The following is a 15,861-nucleotide window of genomic DNA, read 5'->3' as shown; positions in this document are numbered from 1 at the left end:
CTTTTCCTAGGCAGAGAGGTAAGCGCACATCTGGAGCTGTAAATCTGCATTAGACAATGAGATGTGACTGCATACAAGAGCTGGTAGCTGTTTTCGGCTCTCCTGTCGTGTCCCCCGTCCCGTCCCCCCGTCGTCCCGCCCCCCCCCCCCCCCCCCCGCCACTTTGTGACATTTTTCCTAACCTGCACCATGGCTCAAAAGACCTTGCTTTCACGCCTGTTTCTACTCTGGGCTTGAAGTGACCAGCCTGGAGTCTCATGCTTTGCACGAGGGCTGTAGTGCGACCTAGTAGTGTTGGTGTGTGGGAGAGCCTGGTTTCGTTCCCGGTCTTTCTTGACATGCTGTCCAGAGTGCAGGATGCTCAGACAGCCTGGAAGGAAAGAAGCGCCATGTATATTGCTCAACACTGGCCCCTCCGGTTGACCACGGGGCATTGATATCCAACCTGGATGTTCTTCTCCTACTTCTTACTCCCCCCAAATGTTGCTATGCGCACTCCTAGAAGGGAAGTTCATTTTGTTTGAAGGAGCTTTTTTCCACAGGGGTCCTGTTTGGCAGGTGTGACCTGCAGGGCCACCAGATAGTGGAGACGATGGGGGATTAGCTAGTCTCGCCTGTGTGGCAAGTGCTGTGCACTCCTCTAACCTGGCCCCCTTGCCCCCATTTGGCGTGTGAGGTCCCCTCGCTCTATCTCCTGCTCTGTCTCTAGAGGAGCCAAGAGACTCCCTGAATTCTGCTGAGGACCCAGTTCTTTCCCTCGTGCTTCTCCGACCGTCTGGGTCAGGCAGCAGGAAGGGGACCATGCCTCTTTAAGCTCCATGCTCCTGCTGCCAAGCTAGCTCATGCTCACATCCCCTCTTTCCCCAGAGACGGCGATTTGCGCACAACTGGGCATAAGAAGGATGCGTGACAATTTACCCCTTTACCTCTTCAGACTTGGGGGATTAAGAGCAGAAAATATCCATCCTGAAGGGCTTAGAGAGCTTCTAATTACATTAGGCAAGGAATCAGGGTTAGACATCTCCTCCTTTCCCTTAGCAGCAGTGGTTAAAACCCTCCCGTTAACGTGGCCAGCTGAGGCGAGTCTGGGTAGGAGTGGGGGAGGAAGGCTATTACCGGCAGTGGCCTTTAGTGAAAGGGGAGGGGGAGCTGTATTCTTTAAAAGAAAATCCCTGCTAAAATCAGTGGTTCCTCCTTCTCCAGAGCGATGTAGAAAGAGGAAGAGAAGGACCTAATAGATCTAGGAAGCAAATGTTGGCCAATTTCCTCCTCCTGCTCTGTATGTGGTGGAAGAGGGAAGCTGTCAGATCCAGGCTATCTGGAGAGCCAGTCTCTATCTCCAGATGGTTATTTCCACACCATGGTCAAAAGGGGAACTTCCAAGTTAAGTCTCCGGGGTCCCATCCAGAGGAGGAAATGAAGATTTAGTTGGTGTTGGTCCTGCTTTGAGCAGGGGGTTGGACTAGATGACCTCCTGAGGTCTCTTCCAACCCTAATATTCTATGATTCTAAGAGCACCTCTGAGTGAGCTATTTCCTTGTTGGGTCAGAGGAGGTGGCTCCTTGCTTTCTGACCTGGAGGATGTAATAAAAGCAGAGGTAGAGTTTTTTTTAATGACAGCAGGGAAGTCTGCGTGAAATGCTTCAGGTTTGGGGGAAAAAACTACCTTTATGTCCAAGAGCCAAACTCTGTTCCAACGGTTGCCTCTGGCTAAAGGTGGCATAATTCCTAAGATTCCTCATGGAGCAGGTGAATAGGAGCTGCTGCCTTGAGGAAGAACAAGGTTTCAGCCCCAGATGTCTGCAGCCGTGAGATGTTTTGCCCAAAAGATAGGCTTACTCTTAAAGACAGAACTCCAGGTTTTTTTGCTAGCACATCAGATAGTCCCCTGGTTCCACTGCATACCCAATCAGCCTCCTACGTTCATGTTACTTGGGCCTCTGCTACCTGGGCTGATGGGAGTCTCCTTTAGCTGTCACTAGCACTTAGAGCTTGCATCCCCTCTGAATGTCTGTCTGTAGCACCCAGAGCCCTACAGACTCTTAGAGTGGGTCCACCCGATGAGATGCACGTTACAGGACTCTTGAGGATTGTGGCTTGATCCAGGTCTCCCAGTTCAGTGAAAAGATCTAATCTTCCAGGAGCTTAGGAGGCTGGTGACTGGGGACAGAGGCTGCGTCACTGGAAATGAGGGGGGGGGGGCGAACTGGTTTAGAAAGGGAGGGGGGAAATCTGAAACTTCAAAGTCATTTTCATTCCCAAACTGAAATGATTAAAAAAAAAATCCATGAAATACTTTACCCAAAAAATTCAAAATTTTGTTCCTCCTCTTTGCCACTGCATGTGATAGGATGGAGGGTGGCTGTGCTGGGACAGGGTTTTTTCACCTTTTAATCCTCTTCTTCCCCCCCCCCCCTCACCCTCACCCTCAAAAAAAAAAAAAAAAAAAAATTCTGAAAAGTTAGTGGCGCGGAAGAAAAAAGAGAGAAATGGAAAATGTGTGTGGGGGAAGCCCTGGATATCCTTTATTCTATTGCATTCAGCCGCGGGAAGGTGGAAGAAACAAAAAATGAAATTTTGAAATCTAAATTTTCCAGATTCTGGCTTCAGTGGCAAACTAGAAAGTTTAAAATAAATAAATAAATAAATAAATAAATAAATAAATATAAAATAAAAAAATTAAAAACAAAAACACAGCAAACTAAAAAGAACAAGTTTCCAGTTTGAAAAAAGATATTTTGTGTGTGTTATGGATGGGGTTGGGGCAGGGAGGAGAGCTTAGAATGAGAAATGTACCAGCTCTACTAATAACACGGATGGGCAGAAGATGAAAGGGTGTAGATAGGATGATACAAGCAATGTGGGGAGAGAGAGCAGAGAAGGATGTGAGATCACCCTCCCAATTGGCCATCTTCCAGTCTCTTTTCCAAGAGTGCAGTTAAAATCCATTCCAAAGTCTTGCTATCTTTTTATTTCCTCCAGGAATGCCAGAGGGCTCTAAAAGAGACTCTCCTTTCAACAGGAGCAAATTCTGGGCTAGAAATTCCAAGACTGGGTGGGATGGGTAGGGGGAATCTAGGCTCAGGATGCTCCACAAATAAACATCTTCCAAATTCTGCTTTCTGAGACCCCTCAGGGATTGTGGAGTTTGGGCAGTGGGCAGCTGTCAGTTTGCATGGCATAAGGTATAGGGCAGCCCCTCTGCCACGGACAAGTGGATGCAAGAAGTGGTAACTCCTGCAATTTTTCCGTGGGTGCGTGCGGTTTCCCAAACTGCAGATCGCTGCCCCACAGGCTTCGAACTTGTCCACTGAAGCATCTGACAGTGGGACCAGCAGTTTTGCATGCATCTGCTAGCGATGGAATGCAGTCAAGCCAGTGTTGTTTTTAAAAATAAATAAAAATATTCTTCGTTTCTGCTCCGTTTTCTACTTGCCCCAAAGAAAAATGGAGAGGCAGGAGGCACCTTGACACAAAGCGTTAGGCAGGCTTACAAGCCTGTAGGAATTCAGCGCTGGAGAACCCCATCGGCCTGAGCTTCAGGAAACTTCATGAGCTCTGTCAATATTTGGGCTGCATAGCCAGGGGATCCCGAAAATTCGTTTGATTCATGCACCTACGTTGGCCATATTATCCATTGTAGCATCTGCATGAAGATGGGTAGAGCAGTGATCACCTTCCTTGGAATAGTGGAGGATTTGCCCATCCCGCAGACCTGGATGGCAGTCTGTCTGGAGCTGGTTCCTGGGAGGAAGCTATCGGATGCAGCCCTGGTGTCCTGTGATGCGGTCGCTGCAGTCCCATGAGCTCATGTCTAAACTTAAAGGAGAACGGTTTAATCCTACCTTGGAAAGTCATGCAGTTTTGGAGCAATAGTGGACACCAGCTGCGGAAAGGGGTGTTTTTTTTCCCATCAGGCATTGGGTTTTGTGACACTCCATTCTGCAGCTCCAGCAATACCGACAACCGCTGCGATTCAGTCTCCGCTCAAGCTGTTAGGATCCTTGGTGTCGTGCGTGTCAGTCGCTCCCAGGCCCAGGTTACACCAGACACTCTTGCAGTGACTGGTGCTGACAAACTGTTCTAGGTGAGCCAGGATGTGAAGAGAGGTTCAGATACTGCAGGAGGAAATGGCCATTTTGGTGGAAGAAGGCGGATGCTACACAACAGCGTATCAGGGCACGTTAATCCAGTTTTCTCGCTGATGCGTTCCAGTACCAGTGGACCAGCTGGAGTGGACAGACTGACCGAGTAGGGTTTGACTGTATGTTATGGACACTCTGTTAATAGGAAGTGATGATTGTTCACAGAAATGGTGCAGCACATGTGTGTTAGGGAGATCACATGGCTTTGTGAAAAATCATCATTGGAAAGACATGACATTACAACACAAAGCTACGTTTGGTGTGGGGGGGGAAGGTTGCATGAATCGCAGCTGCTCCAGGAAGCAATGGCTCCATGCCAGTGGATGGAACTTCGTCTGTTACATCCAGGGCAAATGAGTGGGATTGTTGGAGTGCCACCGTGTGCCTCCCAACAGCACGTGTCCTCTTTCTCTAGATGAAGAATCATAGAATATCAGGGTTGGGAGGGACCTCAGGAGGTCATCTAGTCCAACCCCCTGCTCAAAGCAGGACCAATCCCCAGACAGATTTTTGCCCCAGATCCCTAAATGGCCCCCTCAAGGATTGAACTCACAACCCTGGGTTTAGCAGGCCAGTGCTCAAACCACTGAGCTATCCCTCCCCCGAATGCATTTCTTACCATTGCTTCGAGTTCCCTGAACTGTTTGTGTGACCAGGCTAACGCAGGCAATCACGGTGCCCAGAGAGCTTTGTGTTAAACAAAACGTGAGCTCCTCAGCTAATCTGTGTTTTCGCTAGTTTGGCCAGGCCTGCGACAGCATTGGGTCTATCAGTGTAACCCTTACAGCCTGGCTATTGAGAGACTGCATGATGGAGGATGTTTGGTCATTGGTAGCCTCCAGGAGGTGTGTAGCTCTATCGTGCTCTTGAGTAGTGTGAAATATTGGTGTAAAACGGGAGAGATTTAATACCTGAAAGGTTTGCGAGATGGGACTTCTTACCAATGGGTCTGGAGTGTGGTAAGCACTTGAAGCACAAACAGGTCAGTGGCATCTTTAGGTGCCTTTTCCCTGTTGCCTGATCAGCCAGAAGTAGTCCAGGTCCCAAGAGTTGCTGTGTCAAAGTCTCTACAAAGTCAGAAAACACCTTGCGTAAAACGTAAAGCTGGTGTTGGCATCGTCCTCCGCGCCAGCGTGAATTGTGGCAACGGTTGCCTTGGTGGCTTCCTCATCTGTGAATTTGTTGATTTATGAGGAGAGGCTGAGGGAACTGGGATTGTTAGTCTGCAGAAGAGAAAAATGGGGGGATTTGATAGCTGCTTTCAACTACCTGAAAGGGGGTTCCAAAGAGGATGGATCTAGACTGTTCTCAGTGGTACCAGATGACAGAACAAGGAGTAATGCTCTCAAGTTTCAGTGGGGGAGGTTTAGGTTGGATATTAGGAGGGTGGTGAAGCACTGGAATGGGTTACCTAGGGAGGTGGTGGAATCTCCTTCCTTAGAGGTTTTTAAGGTCAGGCTTGACAAAGCCCTGGCTGGGATGATTTAGTTGGGAATTGGTCCTGCTTTGAGCAGGGGGTTGGACTAGATGATCTCCTGAGGTCTCTTCCAACCCTGATATTCTATGATTCTATGATCTGAGGAGAAGTTTAGAACTTTGGACCTTTGTTGTGTAACTTTTCGCCTGTTATGAAGGTAAAGTGGTGATGAGCCTCTCTAGCATCTTCCCCCAGTTTTACCAGACTCACTGTCGCCAGCCTTGCCACCCAGATCGATGTCATTGAGGGGCAGCATGATCAGATTGATTCGGGGGTGAGGGGGATCTGGGTTCTAGTCCCAGTTCTGCCATATGACCTTCCCCTCTCTCTGCCTGTCCCCCCTTCTACCCATTGTCTATTTAGATGATTAGCTGTGTGGGGCAGGGACTGTCTTGCGATGGGCATGTGCAGCATCTGACCTTGGCTTGCCCCTCTAGCTGCTGCTGGAACACATACGATTAATAATAATTCTCCAAAAAGGGAAGGAGGGAGAGAGCGCATTCTGTAAGCTGGCCGTGAGCGGAGAAGTAAAGATTTGTGCTAAACTTGTGAGCTTTGCAGTTGCCAGCGCTGGGTGTTGCCTTCTAAGACGTAAAAGATTTTCATCTGTAACAGCTCAGTGGAGCTTCCTCTGCAGCATGGGGACCAGGTCACCTGCTGGTTTGAACTAGAGTAAGTGGTGGATTCTCTGTATCTTGAAGTCTTTAAATTTAAGATTTGAGGACGTCAGTAATTCAGCCAGAGGTTAGGGGTCTGTTACAGGGGGAGATGAGGTTCAGTGGCCCACAATGTGCAGGAGGTCAGACTAGATGATCCCCTCTGACCTTTAAAGTCTATGAGTCTAAAGTCTTTAATCCTATTGGGCTAATGGGAAGAATTTTCTGCATGCTAATAGAATGTGTTCTGCTTTAGCACTGGTGGTCTAGAGTGGATATGGGGCACTGGACTGAGAATCGGGAGGCTGGGTTCTGTCGCTGACCTGCTGTGTGATCTCAGGCAAATCTCTTCCCTGTCTGCGTGCACCTCTCTTCCCCTTCCCACGCTTGAGCTGTCTGTCTTGTCTACTTAAGAATGTAAGCTCTCCGGGGCAGGGACTCTCGCTCTGTGTACGTATGGCACCTAACACAGATGGGGACCGTGCTTTGTGAGGCCTTTAGGTGTTATAACACAAATAAATAATAGCTCCAAAAGAGGGATTTGCATGTCATTTGACTGGTGCAGCATTTCAGATTTAACATTCCTGATGTGTCTGGTCTTCCCTGGTTTTCTAGAGGGCTTCTTGAGCATCCAAGGGCACGCACAGGTGAGCGCTCTCACACCGTCATTGAAAGGAGCAGTGTGCGTATTAAACTGGCTGAACAAAAATTATCTCGCCCCTTCCACGCATTTGAGTTTCCAGCCTCCTGTCTCTTCTGGTGTCTGCCTTGGAGAAAAAGCGACATGGATGGCAAGGCCTGAATTTCTAATGTATAAAAGGGACAGGGGAGGAAATCCGGGAAGAGAACCCCTTTTGAGCCATCGGAAAGAAGCAAACAAATGGCACAAGACCAATATTGGGGCCTTCAGTCCTTTAAAAGGAATCACAGCCCAGTCCTCTCCCTTTGCCATTTACAGACCCTTGTGGGGCAGAGGCGGGGTGTGAATCCTGGACTGGTAGGTAGGGCCCTTCTTGTTCTTGATCCTGCTAATTGGGGGGGGGGGGGAGCTTTTTTAAAAGCAATCTTTGAAATCAGTTGCTCTGTTCACCATTCACCCTCAGTGAAGGGGGGAGTGGGGGAAATTGTTTAAACAGCAGGGAAACTGATAAGCCATAACAGATTTCTTTCTAGTAATTATTTCTAGTAATTAGCTTCTTTTCAGAGAAGTGTTTCTAATCGGGTGTGCATTGTGAGCTATTGTGAATTGCGTTCTTCCTGGACAATGGTTTTAATCTACCCATGGACGTGGGGGTGTGACGACTCCCACTTTTTTTTTAACATCTTTTTTTTTTTTTTTTAATCACTCCCTGTGCTTTACCTCCCCTCCCCTCCCCTCCCCGCAGGAAATAATTCTAATAGAATTACTGGAGTCGGAACAGATATTTTTTTTTTAATTCCTTCAATCTTGCTGCATCAGCGCTCGGTGTCGTGGGTTGCTGTGTTCATTTTGATGGGGAAGGGGGGAGTACACATGGGGCGGTAGGGAGTGAAAGAGGCGGTACCGCTTGCTTCTGGGGCTGGGTGATTTGAGGGCATCCATGTGTGAACTCCCAGGGTCCTGGCAGAACTGCAGGATGTTCCCTGGCTCTGAGCACCTGCACTTTGCTGGGGAGGCTCATCTGCAAGTCCACAGAAAACGCAAATAGCCTTTACTTGGCTTGTTCCTATGCACTTGAGTTGTGCTTGTCCAGGGGCAGAAACACTGAAATGGCATGTTCGTTTAAACTGGCCGTGCCACTTGCATTGTTGTATGTGAGACACTGCGTTTCTGGGGTGTATGTGTGTGAAAGTTGCTGCACGATATGGCTCGGCCCTCGGCATCCTGCTTAATGACATGCCTGCAAAGGTACTTTCAGCATAAGCCCTTATTTTCAGGGTTTGCTGATGTCGGGATAAATGACCGTCTGGAATGAAGCTTCCTGTTCTCGGTCCTTGTCGAGAAGTGAATTCAAACGTTGCTTTTTTTAAAGAGAGAATCTGCTCAACTGTGTTTGCAAGCAGAGAATGAAAATCTGTCTGGCGGGTGTCTTTGAAAAGCCAAAGTTACCTGAGCGCTGATGCACACCGTGTTACGTTTTAATTTCAGAGTAGGCATGTACGTAGTCCTTCGGGCAAGGGTGTGCCAAGTTTGGGGGGAGGAAATCGATTGAGAAATTGCTTATTATAAACAGGTGAAAATAATGTACTGCAGACCCCTCTCTGGCAGACTTGTGTGAGCATGTGCATGTGTGCACATGTGTGTATGCAGGAGCTCAAGAGAAATGTGGAAGGGGAGTGCAGGGAGCTGGAGGAGAAATAAAGGATGGGGAAATGACAAGCCTTCACCATGTTAAGAACTTTAACCACTTGACATTCCCAGGTATAAAACGTTTAAGCACTTAAAATCTTTCCATGTGGCTAAAAGTCTCCCAATTCTCCCTCCGTTACCTGCTACCCCATGAGTGTTGTCCCCCTACCACTTTCTTCCTCTATGCCTGCATGCTTGGTCTATAGACCTGTCCAAGTCTGCAGAGGTGGAACTCTATAGTTTTGAGTCCCGTACGATCTGTCAGAGCAGGGCTCCCCTCCTGTGGGCCTTACGCACCAGCCTGATTCAAACTTTTGGCCTTCCTTCAAAAAACAGAAATGTATAGCCTCTTTTTAAAGAGAGCGTGACTGTGGCAGCTGAGCTTCAGGGGACTCACCCCCAGAAGAATTGCACCATTTAAAAAAATTCTGCCACTTCAAACGCCCTCCGCCCCCGAAGTTAAGATCGCTGGAAATATTTAAGGCATCCAGTTCCCACTTCCAACTGATCCTTCTTTTCTCAGTGCAACCCCACCCAATTTACATTGCCTACCCAATCTCAATTTTGCCTCCTAAAATTTGCAAAAATGTGCAAAATTCAAAATAAAGTATTTAGCGGATCTGTTTCCAGCATCGGCTATATTTTTCAAGGATTCTTAACACTGGGGACTGTCTGTCGAATTTTTGTAACCAAGTGTAATTTTTTGGGAGGAGGTGGGAGTAGGGATTGAGGGTATAAACTGTACCCCACTGAAACACGCTTTAGTCCTTGTTTTTGTTGAGGTGGGTTTTTTTGTGGGCACTCGGCATGGTCTTTGGGGGGAGGAGGGAACTGATTGCCCAGAGCAGAAACAATACATTGTTTCTGTGGTCCCCATGGAAATGTTGGCTTTTTCTGTACAACTCATCAATAGAACGGGGTGAATTTCAAAACTCTAGATATTGTTAAAATCAGGAAGACTTTGTCAAACATACATCCTCGCCCCCTCCTTCCTCCCCAGGAATCAGATTTATTGCCTTAATTGCTGATAGCATTAGACTCTACAATCTCTTGTGCTTCCCGAGAGTGTTGTTGCTTTATTTTTCTGTCTCACTGAAAACGGAAGCGTTTTCAACCACCGAAGTTGCTTTCAAACCGTGAGAGTCACTTGAATCCACAAAAGCCAGGAAAGCCTGTGTTGAAGCTGACCTGTCTGTTGTTTTTCAGTGCACCTTTGTGCTGCCAAATCCCTCCCTGTTGATGGCATAGAATAGGTTGCTAGTACCTAGCCATACTCTGTATTTATTATCTGAGGGAGCTGCTGGACAGGAGCAAGGGATTCCTAGTGCAATATTTAAAAGTGTGGAAATTTCAGCCCTAGTGTATTAACGTACAGGCATGTGCATGTTCTGAAGCTTTGGAGAGTGTCAGACAAAAATGTAACATTGTTTGAAAGAGAGTTTTAATCTGGTGCGCAATAATTTTATTTTGCATTGTGTGCATCAGCGCACTTGATTTTAGTGCTATTTGTTGCCTTAAGTTCGTAGCGCTACCTGATACTTGCCAAGGATGCTTTAAAAGTCACTTAACCAACAAAGCGATACATGTAAACAGTGATATATTTGCAGCGAGGGAAGCTTGTCAGTTGCTTACCAGATAAAGCGTTCTGGAATTACCCTGGTTTCCCTCTGATTTAGGACTAAGCATGATCTGCCTGACACAACCTGTTGAGTTATTTCTGTAAAGTTTCAGGGTCTGTAGCAAATATAGCTCTTAAGCTCTTTTAAAAATTAGGTCATTTAAGAGATCCACCCTGTGACATTTTGACCTTTGTTTACTTAACATTTAAGCCTGTGGAACAAAATAGTAACATGGGCTGGAGTATTTTACCATCCTTAGCTGTCAGTGAGGTGCATTGAGTACACCTGCGGCTTGGACGCTTGTTTTGGAAGAAGTGATAACGTGCTGCCACAGTGCAGGGGCAAGGGCCTGCAGAGAAGAACGCAGCGACCAAGTTGAATGCTCTCTCTGCTGGAAGTGACATGAGGAGTGTCTCTTGCTGGGTGGGCGGTGCTGTTCCTAGCCTCCCCAGACCTTTTCTGCATGTGGGTGGGTTCAAGATTCATGCAGTCAGTCTGATGCTGTCTGAGGTGGGAGCAAACCATTAACACCTATGGGGGTTCCACATAAAATGAGACTGCCATATAAGCCACCTTCTGGCTTTTCAAAACCAAGTACCATCCTCCTTGGTCCTCACCACCTGCCAGTCTCGAGAAGCATCCGAACACACACATTGGCCTCTACCCACCTTAAGGGAAAAAACAAATTGGGAGAGTTCTCTTCCTCGCCCTGTTTGCTCCCAACAGAGAGATCCTCTGTTAACTGGGGAAAGGATGCATCTTTAATCATGTTAACTCTCCACCAGGCTACAGTGTAGCCAGTTACGCCACTTCACATGTGTCAGCCTGCATCCTAACAGAGTTCTATTCGCTAACTAGATTGGGCATGTCTTGGTAAGCAGAAATGTTGGGGTTTTGCCAAAGAGTTTGAGAGTTCTCTCCTTAGTGGAAAGGGGAGATTTGGCTGAATGACGACTACATATAGAATTTAATGTGTTCAGCAACTCCCTGCTGATGCTGCCTCTTGAGTCGTGTAGACCCAGGGGATACAGTGCTGGTGAGCTTGTTTTGGTTTGCGGGACACCCACTCTCCCCCATTCCCTAGGGGCACTCGTAACTGGTGGTTACGAGTGCCTATGGCTGGTTGAAAACTTTCCGTCAGAGCTGATTTTCAATTAAAGGAAAAAATCAGTTTTCCATGGAAAACTTCAGCTGTTTGTTTAAAAAAAACACATGAAAACACAATATTCTTTCTTTGAGTCGATGTAGATACATATTCCACTCAGATCAGTGCGTGCCCAGGGCGCGGGAGCCAGAGACTTTTGCCTAGCAGTACCCACAGAGGGGTGGCGCTCATGCCTTGTGGCCCCTCCCCTGGCTGTTGGATGTTGTGCTTCCCCAACCCCCCTCAGTTCCTTCTGATGGCCCATGGCTGGAGCTCCATGTGGTTGAAACCTCACAGTCTTATTGCCTGGTGGGAGTTACATTTCAGATGCCTCATGCTCCCATTCTCTATGGGCCAAACTCCCTGGTCAGCATTATGGCCATAAAACTGCCATGATGCACCACCTCTCCTCGACAAGAGGGGACACTGATGACCTGGGAGAGCGGTGACCTGACCAGTGAGCCCAGCCCATGCAGTGCTACAGCCGCATTTCAGAACTGAAATATTTCTGACTTCAATTTTTCACTGAAAACACACAGTTTTCTGCAGAGAGGGGGAGAAACACCCCGTTTCCCAGCCAGCTGTATTTTTAATTGCTCCCCCGAGGCAGGCTGCCAGTCCTCACTCGGTGGTGGAGGGTGGGTGGTTTTAACCTTTTTACCAGGGCATATCCCCTCAGTGATCATCGGCTAGAAAGAGAGGCTTTTCATTTCAAACAGGCTCCTTCAGCGATAGGAAAGGCCCTGGATTTCCTCCCAAGGCATGGAAGTTGTGAACACCTCAGTTCCTCAGGTTTGAATGGGAAGTCAGAATTCTCTGATAAATACTTGCCACTTAAAAACCATCCCAATGTCTGGAGGTTTTAATATCCAAGGGGAAAAAATAATCTCTCTCCTTCTTCCCCCCCCCCCCCCCCCGCCAATGAGTTTGAATTCAGCATTAAATTCTTGCGCTGATAGCGTACCAAAATGGTTTTCGCTGTTGTTTGGAAAAATACATGCAGATTCTGTTGGTCAGCCATGCTTAGCTTTTGGTTTATTCTGTCCCTGGTTCCACCAAATTTGGATAGCTTTTTTTAGTTTGTCTGGAGGGTTTTTTGTTTTTTTCCCCCCTCTCTATTCTGAAACTGTCAGTTTCCATGGCCACGAGCGGTTCCCTGCATCACTGCAATTTTTTTTAAAAGGACCAACTGAGCCCTGCTGTTCTTGAAGGTAAAAGATCTCCTGTTTTTGCAGCAAACTATTATCTGCTTCAGTTGACATCCTGATGAAGGGCAAGAGAAGCCAAAATTTAAAGATGGGCTTTGTGCCCAAATAGCAAAGGCTGCGTGAGCTAGAGTGAGTGTATGCAGCTTTGTAGGTGTGTTCAGCCCCTTCTGTAAATTTATACAAAATGCTGTTTGTTTTCCTTCACCTTTAGGGAAGAGCGGTGAAAGACCTCCCTACTCAACGTTCAGCAGAGATGCAGGGATGCCAGGACTAAATCAGGTAATAATCATAATAATCAATTAAAATGTTTTAATTTTTTAAAAAACTGAATGAATTTGGGGGAAAACAGTTTAAAAATGATTGAGTTTTTCAAAGTAAATTGGGGGATTTAGATACTCATCTTCCATAAAAATTAAGTGAGACTGCTTTTTCAAATCTCAGCCAGCGGCTCTGGTTTCAGTTCTGTGTGTGAGGTTTAATCAGAAGTGTTGAGAGAGTTTAAGGCCCTGTCTATACACACAAATTACACCACATCAGTTTTAAAACCTGTTTAGTTAAACTGATACAAAACCCTATGTAGACTCTTATTTTAGTTTGAGTGGCTTATTTCAATTTAGCTTAAACCAGACTTAAGTTAAATTGATATAAAGCCTCTTTATGTTGCTTTAAACACCCCCACAGCCTTTTACGCTGGTTTAACTAAAATAATTTAAAGTGACGCCTTTAAAGTGGGGTAACGCTGTGTGGAAAAGCCCTGAAGCTGCCAAAGGGTTTATGCACCCAGTTCCCATTAAAATTAACGTGGGGTTTGGTATGCAGATCTCTTCAGACTCTTGGGAAATCTCAACCTAAATGCTGAGTGCTTTTCTCTGTTTTCCTGTTGCATTCCTGTCTTCCTTTTACCCAGGGTCGGCTCAGTAAGTCCCATTGTGAAACTCATGGTTTTTTAAATGCCTAAAAATTAGAGCAACATAATTTGCTAGCTTTCAAGAGAAAGGGGCAACTTGCTCTCATAATGAGGGGGGGAAAGACCTGCTTTAAAGCCCCATACTGCATGCACAGTTTTTCCCTGGGGAGGGAGAGAATGAACCGCACATGACAGACGGGAGTCGCGTTGCTCAATGTACAACTGGAAGGTGCTCGAAGTATCTCTGTGCTACGACTGGGAGTGCGCCTCCCAACTGGTGTCAATTGACAAGTGCTAGCTCTGTTGGAGCTAGCGTGCTAAAAATAGCAGTGTTAACACTGCACCATGGGTGGTGGCATAGGCCACCCAAGTCCAGACCCAGGAGCCAGGGGGGCTAGTGTGCAGGGGGCTAGCCCGTGCTGCAACGCCCATGATCTATTTTTAGCCCGCTAGCTTGAAAACAAAGCTAGCATGCATCTGTCTAACCAGCTGAAATATGGGCCCCAATCCTGAAGTGCAGTTCATACAGGTAGATCCCTGCACCAGGAATCTCAGTGTGGCTGTGCTTGGCTCACGTGGATCTTACAGCAGGATCCAGGCCGTAGCATATGCTAGTTTAGGGGAGACCTGTTGACATCCTTCTGTATAGGGGGAGGCCATCTAGCTGGAGCTCAGTTGAGTCAAGTTATCTGGCCTCTTGCTGCCAGCCCCCTAAGTTAACTCTTTGGGGAAGAAGTGAGTCCCCCAGCTCAGAGCTGCATTACTAACGCTGCTCCTTGTGAACACCGAGTCACCACTCTAGTGCTTTACAGTGTAAACAGTCTGGCCATTGCATTCACTTGAGTGGCTGTTGGCTGGGCAACTTCTTTTATAAAACCCGTGTTTTAATTTTACACAAATTTGTCATAATTTCCTCTTCTCTGAACTGAGGATGTTTCCTTTGCTGAAACAGCTGTGCTGTTTGGCTGTGCCAGAGTGGATTTAATTTACCACTGAAGCTGCTAAAATAAAAATGGGACAGATGCCAGACCTTGCTTTTTAATGTTATGATTTTGTTGAGGTTTTATTTGGGGGGGAGGGGAGAGAGGAGGAGAATGGGTGGGGGGGATATAGGGTAACAGAAAGGGGGTGGGAGGGATGGTGTTGCAATCCAGAGGCCTGGAAGTGTTGAGGGGGAGGGTGGGTTCAGATCAGATAGCAGTCCACAGGAGGAGACCATTTGCTGAAACTCTCGTGGTCTGGGTGATAGAGGATAGACACCAAAATTCTGTTGTAATTGAACATCAAGGAGCCAAGCGGCTGGTCTGGGAACAGTTGTTACTGTTGATTTGGTTTGTGCTGAGTTTCTAACCTGCCTGGCGGGCCGGCTAGCGCCTCTTCTAAAGCTTCTGAGAATTGTTGCACAGCAGATGTATTGTGTAGGCTCAGTCCTCGGAGGGACTGGACAGGGAGCTTCAGAGAGGAGCACATTCCTCTCTAAACCACCCAGCTCTGCATGCTCCAGATGGGGGGAGGGGGTCTCCAAGCTGCTCTTTCATTTAACCCTTAACTACCCAGCAACAGTACAGGGAAGGGGATTAGGCGGGGGAGGGGCAAGGAAGGAGACTCACTAATTCCCTCAGAAGCTACCTAGAAACCAGGGCACTATTTTACCAAAACAATTGAACTACCTGTTTAAGGAGCAAAACAGTAACAACTAGCGGCACTAGCCCTTTGTAATCTCCTCTGGGATGCTTAGGGTTTCACTTTCCTTGGCTCCGTGGTGTGTAGCCTTTTCACACAAAGGTAATATGACCAGTGGAACAGATTGCAAGAATTTTTTTACCAGCTGTGAATACATGATCTTCCCCCAAACCTCCTTTCTGAGGAGACTGATTTCAGAGCAGTCTTTTTTCAATAGCCAGCTATAAACATTTTTCCCAGTTTCAGAAAAGTTTGAAATCCTCCTTTATTGCAATTTAGCAGCCTCAGAAGATGCACAGGGAATAAGCTATTATTATTTCTAGGCCCTCTTCCATCCCCCTAAATTTCCAAATAAATATAGTAAACCTTTCTCCTAAGCTAAATAAAACAACCCACTAAATTCGCTCCCTACTGAGTGCTACGCACGGGCTTCCCCCTTTTGAACATGCAAAGGCACTTTGGTTTGTGAAACTCGTACTGTGTGCAGGGAATGCTGGGGTTGCGCTGTTCTGCACAGCTTCCAAGGTCAGTTTGTCTAAACAGAAGAGGAGTTTTCTCTTTCTTTAACAAGGAAAAAAGAGGGGATTGAATTTCCTTACTAATGTACAGCCGAGAAGGAGAGGCTGAGAGAGAATTATTTTAAAAAACAAACCCAACCCAACAGACTGTTCTGCTACAGCGTCAGGTAGGTTG

General features: G+C 46.9%; 1 protein-coding gene across 8 annotated transcripts in view; it reads left to right on the top strand.

Moving 5' to 3' along the window:
- TCF3 (transcription factor 3) overlaps nt 1–15,861 on the top strand; it is a 119,895-nt gene that overhangs the window by 69,726 nt on the left and 34,308 nt on the right. For all 8 annotated transcript variants that reach the window (XM_065422156.1, XM_065422149.1, XM_065422154.1 and 5 more), the window contains one exon: nt 12,790–12,857. In XM_065422156.1, coding sequence (XP_065278228.1) covers nt 12,790–12,857 — 68 coding nt within the window. The remainder of the gene's footprint in view (nt 1–12,789; nt 12,858–15,861) is intronic.

The sequence above is a fragment of the Emys orbicularis genome, chromosome 24, assembly GCF_028017835.1.
Source record: "Emys orbicularis isolate rEmyOrb1 chromosome 24, rEmyOrb1.hap1, whole genome shotgun sequence".
In the NCBI taxonomy this organism is placed as follows: domain Eukaryota; kingdom Metazoa; phylum Chordata; order Testudines; family Emydidae; genus Emys; species Emys orbicularis.
The sequence above is the reverse complement of the archived record's forward strand: the minus strand, read 5'-3'. Positions and strand labels throughout refer to the sequence as shown.